Source organism: Amborella trichopoda, chromosome 1 (assembly GCF_054954075.1).
Source record: "Amborella trichopoda isolate Santa Cruz 75 chromosome 1, AtrichopodaSantaCruz75HAP2 v2.0, whole genome shotgun sequence".
Lineage (NCBI taxonomy): Eukaryota > Viridiplantae > Streptophyta > Magnoliopsida > Amborellales > Amborellaceae > Amborella > Amborella trichopoda.
The window spans coordinates 770390-781804 of record NC_142336.1 but is presented as its reverse complement, the minus strand read 5'-3'; the positions used below and the strand labels follow the sequence as shown (position 1 = coordinate 781804).

General features: G+C 38.2%; 1 protein-coding gene across 4 annotated transcripts; it reads left to right on the top strand.

Annotated features, from left to right (window-relative positions):
- Window positions 1-354: 354 nt before the first annotated feature.
- On the top strand, window positions 355-4317 carry CDC45 (cell division cycle 45). 4 transcript variants are annotated; one of them, XM_088864619.1, is made up of 3 exons: window positions 355-506; window positions 1244-2564; window positions 3633-3996. In XM_088864619.1, the coding sequence occupies exons 2-3, from the start codon at window positions 1729-1731 to the stop codon at window positions 3976-3978; spliced, it is 1182 nt and encodes a 393-aa protein (XP_088720745.1). In that variant the 5' UTR covers window positions 355-506; window positions 1244-1728; the 3' UTR covers window positions 3979-3996. The 4 variants fall into 4 exon arrangements, with proteins under 4 accessions (XP_088720745.1, XP_011629256.2, XP_088720762.1 ...); XM_088864636.1 differs by having other exon boundaries at window positions 404-506; window positions 1830-2564; XM_088864592.1 differs by adding an exon at window positions 4086-4317 and having other exon boundaries at window positions 412-2564; window positions 3633-3883.
- Window positions 4318-11415: the final 7098 nt, after the last annotated feature.

Sequence of the window (11415 nt, the reverse complement as noted above, 5' to 3'; positions counted from 1 at the left end):
AAACTATTTTTTCCGATGAATTTTTGAGATGCATCCGTAGTTCTACATTATAAGGTAGCATCCTTATATAAACTTTTTCCTAAAAACAAATCTGATATTTTTTCTTTTCTAAATTTCCAGTTTTTTGATTCAACGGTTCTTTTACACAGTTCCGTGTTATTTTCATATTATTCCCGAGTTTAGCCTTGGAGATGCAACTTCATTTGGCCTTGCATCCTAGGGACAATGTTGATTTTATGAAAAGACGTAAGGGCCATTCCTGTATTTTCCCAATTTAAAAGGCCGCTATTCTTTCCCGCCCTCTTTTGGCCGCTCCCAAAAATTCAAAATTTTCATCACACTTTCCAATCAAACGACTGAAAAACACAAAACCCCCGCCTCTCTGTCTCTCTCTCTCTCTCTCTCTCTCTAAAAAGTAAAAACTATTCTCTCTCTCTCTCATAGCTTCCACAAAAATGAGCAGAGAGATTTTTCACGCATCGCCTAATAAGGGTCTGAATTTCCGGGTATGGTACCTTTCACTCTCTCTCTAACACCCTCTCTCTCTCTCTCTAACACCCTCTCTCTCTCTCTAGATTCACTAATTTCTCTGCGAATCATCAGATCTAGTTTCCATTAGAAAAGCTCTCTAAATAAAGCAGGAGTTTGATTCTTCTGATTTAATAATTGGACGCATTCGTCCCGTTTATTTGAAACATACAAGAATTCTCTCTCTCTCTCTCTCTACATTCCTGTAAATTTTCAGAGGATTGGATGGTATTGATATTTGTTTCTGAGGAATAGTATTTATTACTATATTTTAGAGCATCTAAGGTGAGTAGTGAATAATCAGATTTTTGCTTTTAGGACACTGTAACTTGGCCTTGGAAATTTTTTCTCAGAGAGAGATAATGATCCCAAATTTTGATGAATTTGGATGCCAGATCTAGTGAGAGAAACCCCAATTCTTTGCCATTTGTTTTCACAGTTTGTTACTTTCAATGCCCCACATTACAATAGAAACCTCCATTTTTGAATCAGACAGTTGTTTAGAGTGAGAAACCTGGTTTCCTTGTAAAATGCTAATGCCTATTCATGATTTTGAAGTTGGGTCTTGAGAGAGAAACCTATTTGTAGGGTTTGTATGTTCTCCTTTGAGAAACAATGGTAAGAGAGTGCAGTATCAAATCGTTCTATGACCAATTAAAATCCTCTGCATCTCTTTCTCTCTCTAACCCTTTGCTCATCTTCCCTTCCACTTCAGATGCCGACTCTCTATGTGCTCTTAAGATCATAACCCATGTCTTAGCTTCTGATTCCATAAGGTACTCTTGCTACCCCATCTCTAGTTTTAGAGAGATAGAAGAAGTTTCAAACCAGCTTCTTCAATCTTCTGACCAACCCATCTCTGCACTCTTCATCAATTGGGGTTGCCACAGAGATCTTCGTCGAATTTTGAACTTGGGTCCTCTGGTACAAATATTTGTAGTTGATAGCCATCGGCCAATTCACCTTCACAATCTCAGTGAAAGCAACAAACATGTTGTTGTTTTATACACTAAGGAAGATGAAAATCAGGCAGATTTGGCCTATGATTTTGATGTATCAGCTCTTGCCAATGCTGCTGATCTAGATAGTGATGATGAATTAGAGAGAGAGGGAGAGGGTGAAGATAGTGCAGAGTCAGAGAGTGATGAGGAGGATAACAGGAGTAGAAAGAGAAAGAAGGTCTCTGATAAAACTGACCCAATGCGGCTCTTTCAAAGACTGAAAGTTGAGTATTACAAATTGGGTACCTTTCATGGAAGGCCTTCAGGTTGTCTAATGTTTGATATTGCCCACATTTTCAGAAAGAACACGAATGAGCTTCTATGGATGGCTTGTGTCTCTCTGGCCGATCAGTTTGTTCACGAGCGGCTTACAAATGAAAGGTACCAAGCCAGTGTTAATGAGCTCGAGCAACATATTAACAGTTCAGGAAATCTCGATGCGATCACCTCGGTAACTCTAAAAGATGGGACTAAAATCAAAGCGCCTGATGCTTCGAGAATTTCATATGAAGATGAGCCAAGGCTTATGTTATTGAGAGAATGGACCCTTTTTGATTCGATGCTTTGTTCCTCCTATGTTGCCACAAAGCTCAAGACTTGGACTGATAATGGGGTGAAGAAATTGAAGCTCCTTTTGGCAAGGATGGGGTTTCCTCTTGTTGATTGCCAACAAAAATTTCAGTACATGAGCATGGAAGTTAAGCAAAAGATGAAGGATGAGTTTGAGAGGTTCTTGCCTGAATGTGGGCTAACTGATTTTTATTACAGGAGCTTTCTCAGGCTTCATGGCTATAGCTCGAAGGTCTCGGCAGCTGATGTGGTTTATGGGGTAACTGCTTTGCTTGAGTCCTTTACTAAGACCAAGGATTCATGTGCTGAGAGGTTCTGGGTTGCTTACTCTGCTCTTTCTCTAAACAATCTTGAAGAGTTGAGGAAGGGAATGCAAATTGCAATTCAGATACAGAGGGCGATATTAAGGCAGGGAAGCTCGGCAGTTACAAAGAGTGGGTTCATCAGGAGCTGTAGGAAATTCAGGTAAGGAAACGTTCTTTCTCTTTCTCTTTCTAACTCACTCACTCTCTCTCTGTCCCTCTTATTGATTCTTAAGAAGTGATGGTATGATGTTTGCACTGGCAACTCGCTCTTTCCCATTTTCATCTGAGACATAATTCCACATGTTCAAATTGGCAAGATTACTGTATCTGAATTCACAATCTACATTTTGACTAATTTTGCTGTCTTGAAATCTAAACTATTCATTTTTTTCCCTCGTGCGAATGAAATGTGCTTGGGATGGATCCAAATATTTATTTGTTTGCCTATCCGAGCTTTCCTGAATATATGGTAGATGTTAGTAATTTCTAAAGGGAACTTGTTAGACCAATATGCTTCACCCTCTCTCTCTCTCTCTCTTTCTCTCTCTATGTCTCTCCATATGTAGAAATGCAGGCCTATTAATAAATCTATTTTTGAGATGGATTTTTGGACTTAATTTTTAAGGACATGTAGTCTCTAAATGGGGATCATGAATATGAAAAATAAGTAAATTTTAAAAAGTAGAAATAATAATTCTAGTAAGAAAACATTTGGACTGTTAGTTTCCATTGTTTTGAAATGGAACACCTACTTGCATCCACCCTTAAGATGGATGCTTTTCACTTTTTGGACCGCATATGTAGTCATGCGGTCCAGCCTGCATGAAACAATTTTCCATTTGTTTAAATCTTGAATTTGGAATTTTACTTCATTCAAAGTAAATGATTGAATTTTTTCTTTTTTATGGATGAATTCTGTCCATTATTGATGCAAAAATATGGTGGTGGTTTCCCTCCCCACAGTATCCCTTTCCATAAACTTGAACCTTGATAGAGGCTAGTAGTTATAGAAATAACGTGTATCATATGACATCTCTCTCTCTCTCTCTCTCTCTCTCTCGAGACTAGTAGTTATCAAAATAACTTGTACTATATGACATCTCTCTCTCTGTCTCTCTCTATCAGTCAGTCACTCACCTGGGGTTGTTAAAAATCATCCAAATGCAACATGACCTGAAATTGCCACTGGGTTCCGATGTTAGTCCAATAACTTGCTTTTGTTTTTCAGGTGGGTGAAACTTGGAGATGCTTTAGATGCCAAATTGTTGGGATATCCTCAAGCCTTGACGAAATTCTGTTTTTTTCTTATTGATGCACTTAGAGAGAAGGGGGCAGCAATGAAACCCATGATATGTATTTGCAGAATGGCTGATCCCGAAAAGGCTCTGGTAGTTGGAGTGGCTGGTAGGCCAAGGCTTGGGGCTCTCCAAGCCAATAGCTTTGGAATTGCCTTTAGGGCGGCTGCTGAGGATATTGGGGGTGAGTTTTCCCATGAGTTGTTTGAGTCCTCATGGATTGTATTAGACACAGTCGCTGTGAATTCTTTCATGACCAAGATCTTAGAGAAACTATGATACACTCACATTAGTCTCTCTCTCTCTCTCTCTCTCTCTCTCTCTCTCTCTGTATTGTTAACTTGAGGTGTTCTATTGCTGCTGATGAAATGTTGATTCATGTGTAGTGGCTCATGGATGGACTCACTGATGAAGCGCCCATTTCCTTCTTTCTTTCCTTGTCTTTTTAAGTTTTCTAAAGGGCAATCGAAGTTGTAACATTCGGGCTTCTTTGTTTCTATCTAATTTCAAATAATAATTGAGCGAATATTTGATCTTAAAAAATGAATGTTGTTATGTTTGTATGGGTATTCCAAGCCGCTACAATCATAGTAAAGATGTGAGATTTATTGTTCTGAATTTTTGTGAATTGATATTAATTTTGGAGCACTTATATGAGTTCGAACTTGTGAGCTAGTGTGTTTGTTTGTGTGTGTAAAAATTGTTAGTGTGTTTGTTTGTGTATAAAAATCTTCAACTATGTATTATGTAAAGCATTTATGTTTAATGGTTAAAATAGAAGCAAGTATGCATATACATACATGGATGTAATAGATGTGGATGCTTAAATATGGGTAGGGTTTTTTGTGTGCCTCCAGACATATGTATTTGTAGTGCATACACCTTCCAAAATCCATCTTGGAGATGAAGTCTGATAAAAAACTTCATGGCTCTATCACTTGGTCATCACAATAATGAAACCGAATTTTTTTTTTGTAGTCTAAAAAATGGTCCATCTTGTATCCTATTTATGGACCCTTAACATTTCAATTCTTCAAGGAACATCAGATCTACGCTTTTTTTTTTGATATTGTTCACATAGTATAGATGAATTAGAGAGTTACAAAAACAGCACCGAGGGGATTACAAAGTAAAGTCACCAAGAGAGGTGACCAAACTACAAAAAATGAGAAGTAGGATAGTAACAACAATAAGCGACAAAGATAGCCCAACACTCTATCAACCAAAAATAAAGATTGTGAAATGACCCAGAGGCCGCTTTGAGTTTGGTGAGTTCATTTGTGACCTGCTTGGCCTCCCTCCAGATGTGCTTCCAAGAGACTTGCATATGCTTGCAAAGGTCATGGATTTCATCAAAAAGATTCCCAAGTGTCCACGGTGGATGTGAGGTACTAGAAGCCCAAGAGATGACGTTTTGAGAGTCCCCTTCTACCAAGAGAATAGGGCCTCAAGAGTGGTCGAAGCACTTGAGACCATCAGAATGGCATGGGATTTTGCCTTAGTTGAAGCTGCAATCCCGGTAAACAAGGAGAAGGAGAGAAGGGATAATCCCTTGGAATTTCAGAAGATTCCTCCAATTCTTGTTGGCCTAGGGCAGTGATTTAAAAAGCAAACTGCCCAGCTTCTAGGCGGTTGAGAAGACTTGGACGCATCGCCCAGGCTTAAGCGGCAAAAAAAGGTAGAAATCCCTGAGCACCAGAGAACTTGCCTAAGCGGGTGCCCAGCACCTAGCCCTAAGCGGGCACCCAACACTTAGCCCTAGGCACCCAAGGCCTGCGCCCCACCCATGGGCAAAAATGCCACTCGTTGAAGGCATTTTTTAGTCATTTTTTTAATACTAAAAAGGTAAAATTGTGGGTTTTAAGTTCATTTGAAACCTAAACTCTATTATAGCCTATTTTAGAGAGATAAAAACCCAAAAAAACTAGTTTTTTGTGATTTCTATAGGATCAAAGGGTTTCTCAAAGTTACGAGAAATTGATTTAAGCATCACCTATTGATATTAGATTTAATTTTTGATGTTTTATAAATCTATTAGAGGATTTTTAAAAGATTTTGAGTCTTGGGAAACTGGGCTGCTCAAGTTTTGGGCACCCGCCTAGGCGTTGGGTAACTTGGACCCCCGTAGCTGCCTAGGCTTCACCTTGTGCTTTTTGAAACATTGGCCCGGGGTTACCAAGCGATGAACCATCAAAATTAAGCTTGGTGGTGCCCCTCTCAGGAGGTCTCCAGTGAGCTTAACGTGGCACCCTCTTTGGTCGGTGATTGAGGACATTGGCCCTATTCGAGTGGAAGTCGGAGGCAAGAAGGAATTTGAACTGCCTGTGGTTGGTGGCCCAGAAAATGACAGTCGCTCGAATGAAGTCCTTTTTTTTGGGGGTTGGGGCTGATATCCTAGGAAAATTATATTGTTGCGTTCCTTCTATATTGTCCAGATGGTCACTGCCATGGTAGCTTTCCAAAGCATGGACCTGGACAAGGCCCAAGGGAGAAAGGAAGATATATTGATGAAGTTGGGCACATTCTCAGGTGTCACTCATTCCCATTGGAACAGGGTGAGGGAGTCACTTCAAATTGAAGCCACTAGAAGACAGTAGATAAATAGATGTGCATTAGTCTCCTATGCTTCAAGGCACATGACGCAGCGGTTGGGAGTTTGCGTTCCTCTCCTCTGAATTTGGTCGACAGTTAGGATTCTGCCCCACAAGGCCAGCCAGTTGAAGACCTGAATTCTGGTTGGAATGAAGGGATTCCAAGCTTTGGGGATAGCAGGGTGGCTGGCTTCAGGCCCAGAAGGGACTACATTAAGTTTAAGGAATAGGGAGGAGACCGAAAAAGGACCCTGAGTGGGCGGCTGGTGTCCAGATGATTTTGTCTTCCCCCTCAGAGAGAGGGAGGGAAGAGGAGAGGACTTAGAGGTTGATAAAGGCCGAGAGTTACCTCATCCCCGAGAAGGGAAAGAGAATGAGAATGGTGACTGAGGGGTTCTGGCTAGGCGAAAGATGTTGGGAATGGTTTTGAAGTGATTTTAGGATGTGTTTAGGGTCTTAAAACTCTTGAAAACCAAGACGGACACAAGAGTCGGTAGACTCTCCAAAACCATGTCACTTTAATATACACATGTAATATGGGAAACTCACAATTTTATAAACATAGATTTTGATATTTATACAAACAGAAGTAAAGCCAGAAAGAAGAAAATGTATATGAACTTTGGAGGGTAAATATAAACATCAACGGAGATGGTGGTGGTATTTTAATGAAAAAACTCACCTGATATCTTGTTAGGGATAGGCATCCCCTAATCTCTGGTAAAAGTATGAGGAAGCTTTGGGATTCTGAGAAGAAAATCAAAATTGTTTTTCTATGCATGTTCTACGTCATAGGGTTCCAGTTTATTGCCAAAGTTCCCAGAAAACCAGATTTCTCATATGGAAAGAACAAAATATTAAGATAGTCAGATACTAAGCCTTCTACTACTACTTAGTACTTAGGTTAGGAGAGACTAAGCTCTATTTCAGAGACTGGACTTGCTGGTTTCTGATTAATCTGGGCTGTTCCCGATTGAGGTTCCCTAAACAATTCTGACCTAAATGGATTTTTGAAGAAGGGAGAGGGGGCAGGCAGATATGACGGTCACACACACCTCTTTTTAGCCGACTAAAGCTGGTAGGATCATCCACTACATGGAGAGAAAGATTGAGAAAGCAACCTATGAAGATTAAAAAGGCGAACAGAGATTTTGGCTCTATGTCATCATAGATAAGGGAAGAAGCCCACCCCCGATCGAAGAATGAAAAATTGCACCAGGCGAGTGTCGTAAGGCCTCGCTCTGTAAAAAAAATTATTCTAGTTATCAAAATATTTAAACACTGGGATATGGTGCCTCCTAGTGCAGTTCTTTTCTATGTGATCTGTGTTATTCTTTTTCCATATGAGTAATCCTTCTCACTAGAATAGAACCTATATTTTTATGTTCTTTTTCCATAATACCTCGTTTTCAGGCAAAAGCTTAATATTGAGAGCTCTTCTAAGATTAATGCTTTAGCTGGAATTAGGGTTTTAGTTGGTAAATTGATAACGAGAGAAACACTTGGTGGAATTCAAAAGTCTCAGGAGTGTTAACATTGTGGGATTCTACACCTGGTTTGATTGGTTATGGTGCAGACTTCACAACACCATGTTAAAGATCCAACTTCGACCTACGACCTACTCGAAGAAAAATATGTTGCTCAAAATGCAGCTTATAAGCTCCACACTCCTCTCCTATGCTCATGTTATGCTATGTCCATTTTCAATGACTGATATGGAGTTCATTGTGGCTCCTAAAGGCAGACATTTGCCTGGTTATGGTCCATGTTCACCATCCATTGCTGAGAATGGATAATGGTTGGCTGTCCTGATATTAGACACAGGCTGAGCATGCTATACTTTTCTGGCCAGCATATAGTTATTAAAAGCAATTAGGCTATGGATTTCCTAGTGACGGCTTCAACCTCATTCGACGGGCAAACAAAATCGTTCCTTGTTAGATTGACACTGACATACCTACACCGACCTGGATAGATTTGGGTTGGACTTGGACAGACAGGTCAGGGTTTGTTGGATCGGGCCTCTACTTATTGTGTCCATTTCCAAGGTTCGAACCTAGATCCCCTGATTTGCACCCCTAAACCTCATGGAAGTTGGAACCCAACCAAAGTCCATTAATAGAGATCTTTCAACTAATCAGCCATGACTCTAATGAGATAACCAAGTTTATAGGTTGGCAGTGGGCCTGGCATCCTGGCCCTGCTCTGAGAAGGCAGGCCTTGCTCGGGCAGGGGCCAAGGCCCCTTTGGTCTATGCTGAGCTCAGGCTGGCACCATAGGTGACTTGGGCCGAGCTCAGGCCAGGGCTGGCCCAGCTGAGCTCCAGACTGTTGCTAGCCCTGCAAGTTCATAGGCAAAGTAGTAGTCTGCTTTTTTTGGGATTCAAATGCTTGAATGCCTATACACATGCCTATACATTATGAAGACCAGTTGGTGGTTAGAACTTGTCATCGGCTGGCCAATTCTCTGATGTGAGAATCGATAAAAATAAAATAAAATCAAAATAATATTCTACATTTGAAAACTTAATAATATGAAAAAATCAAAAACTAAAATAAGTGGAAACTTCATAGTTTGTCTGATAGAATCCCTGGGTTTCTCTAGTTACTCACCTAATTCTTTGGCAGAGTTGGGTGAGTCACTTTCAATCGGGTCAATTCCTAGTTAGGCGCAAGAATCTGCCTAGGCATCTATCGACGATTTCCGATTGGGATTGTTAATTTTAACTCATTGACAAAGACTTTTGCCATCTACACGGTTTCTATGAGTCCATGCAGAAATGGGTCGTCTTAAAAATCTATTTTTGAGATGGATTTTTAGACCCAATTTTTAAGGACATGTAATCTCTAACATGGAGATCATGAATATGAAAAATAAATAAATTTTAAAAAAATAAAAATAATGATTTTGTAAAAAAAACATTTGAATCGTTAGTTTCAATTATTTTTAGATGGACCTTGGGACAACATCTTGTAGAAATGCGATCCATCATGTTAAATTTTGAAAGAAAATGTGCATTAAAAAGCCCATCCCCCCCTGAAATAAATTACTTTGTAGGAATACATATTGGTTTCCCTCGGTTAGTGCAGTATAGCTCCATTTATTTCTTTAAATTGTTTATCTTCACAATGTGGAGAATTCTAGAAATTTGGAGAGGAACACTATTATGTGGCTTCTCATGCTCCACTCTAAAACCACAAAAAGATATCCTCCTAAATGCTTTAGATTTGAGTGCAGCCACCATGATTGTGTTGAAAGCAGTGTTTGAAAAATCGAACCGCTTTAAAAACCAGCTAAGGGCCGGTTTCGAGGAACAGGTAAGCCGGCCGATTCAACTGGTCTAACTGGGCGGCCAGTTAAAGAAAGTGTTAACAAAAATAAAAGAAATACATTTTTTTTATAAATATGATCAAACAAAACATATCCAAATGAAGTTGAAAGTTAGCGCACAAAATTGTGCCAAAGAGTATTTTTGAAATTTTCAAAAAAAGATAGAAAAATATAAAAATAAGTATTCATAGCCTAAATACGTTTCAATATATTTTTAGAAATAATAAAAAAAAAATTCAAAAATACAATCCCCTATGGTATTTTATACAAATTCTTTTTGAATTTTTTTAAATTTTTGTCAAATTTTTTTAAATTTTTGTTAAATGTTTTTAAATTTTTTTAAAATTACTTGGCCGGATCACTCAAACTGTCCAAAACTAGAACCGGTTAGTGCCCAATTCGGAATTGAAGCGACAAATATTGCAAACACTGTTTGAAAGAGAAGCATTCAATTCTGGTTAAATGGGGGATGGGCAATGAAGAATAACTAGCTGTGCAAGGGCGCTCTGGTAGCTGTAGGTTCTAGGATTTGTACCAAGCATTTAAATGGGTCTAGATCACATCTTTTACTATGTACTCCCTCGTGGGGTTGTATGCAATGAGAGCTGGACCTTTTATACTGGGGTGCGGTTTGTATGGGGCCTAGGTTCTAAACAATCAAATTAGAGCATTCTTTTAAATAGAGTAGAGAAATATGGTTTCTATACTGGAAATCTTTGTGATAGCTTTAAAATATATTTTAAAGGTTAAAGCTTCAAAAATAGTGTAGATCGACATATTTATGAAAACTTGAAAATATTGAAAATTGACGGTCCAAAAATACATTACAAAATACACTATTTCTAAAACTTGAAATCTATTTTCTTCGCTTGTCCATACATCTTGATGTCGAGATAATCAATTTCAGGATAGTTGGGTATCAAAACAACTTCTTTTAATGAAATTTTGGTGGTAGGCTCCAATTTAATTGTTTAGAGCCTCAAATTGTAGTATATAAACTTTTCCCTTTATTCCGAGGTACTAACATCCAATTTAGGGTGTGGTTTCTCTAAGGTTGGAACTTGAAACAATCCAATTAAAGCGCGCCTCCAAAATTTATCATAATATGTAATTTTGATGTAAAAAATTCTTAAGATTATTTGAAAATCTATTTTCATATCTAATTATAAAATTTTAAACTCCAAAAATGACTAAAATCGAGTAGATCTATAAACTTATGTAAATCTTGAAAATGGACGGTTTAGATAATGTGTTGCAAGATGCATTTTTTTTGAGACTCAAACTTTCTATTTTTGTTTTTTTTTCATATTCATGCATCTAAGTTTTTCAACATTAAAATAACATTTTTTGATGGATTTTTAAGCTACATTTTAAGGTTGCAACCTTGTATAAATTTTTTCCAAATATGATACATGTGTCATGTCTGCATTAAAGTTCAAAAAGTATATACATTAAAGTTCAAGAAAAAGTTGTGCATAATAAATGAGTGGCACAACCTCGTATGCGTACTTTCGTATATAAGAGATACGAGTGTGCCCTTGAAAGAAAGTTAATCTTTCTCATTGTATACTTTACCTTAACCTTTGTTTATTGGGATTGTAAATTATGAGACTATTTCATTATCAAGGCTTTCATGTGATCACATTCCATTATTGTTTAATACAAATTTAATAAGTGACGGTTGATTTAATAAAATCCCCTTGAAAAAATTGAATTAGCTTTCGTTCGGTTAATTTTCAGCTTTATAAATAACTCTTAAAATGTTAAGCATAAATTGTTAGTATGAAAATCTGAG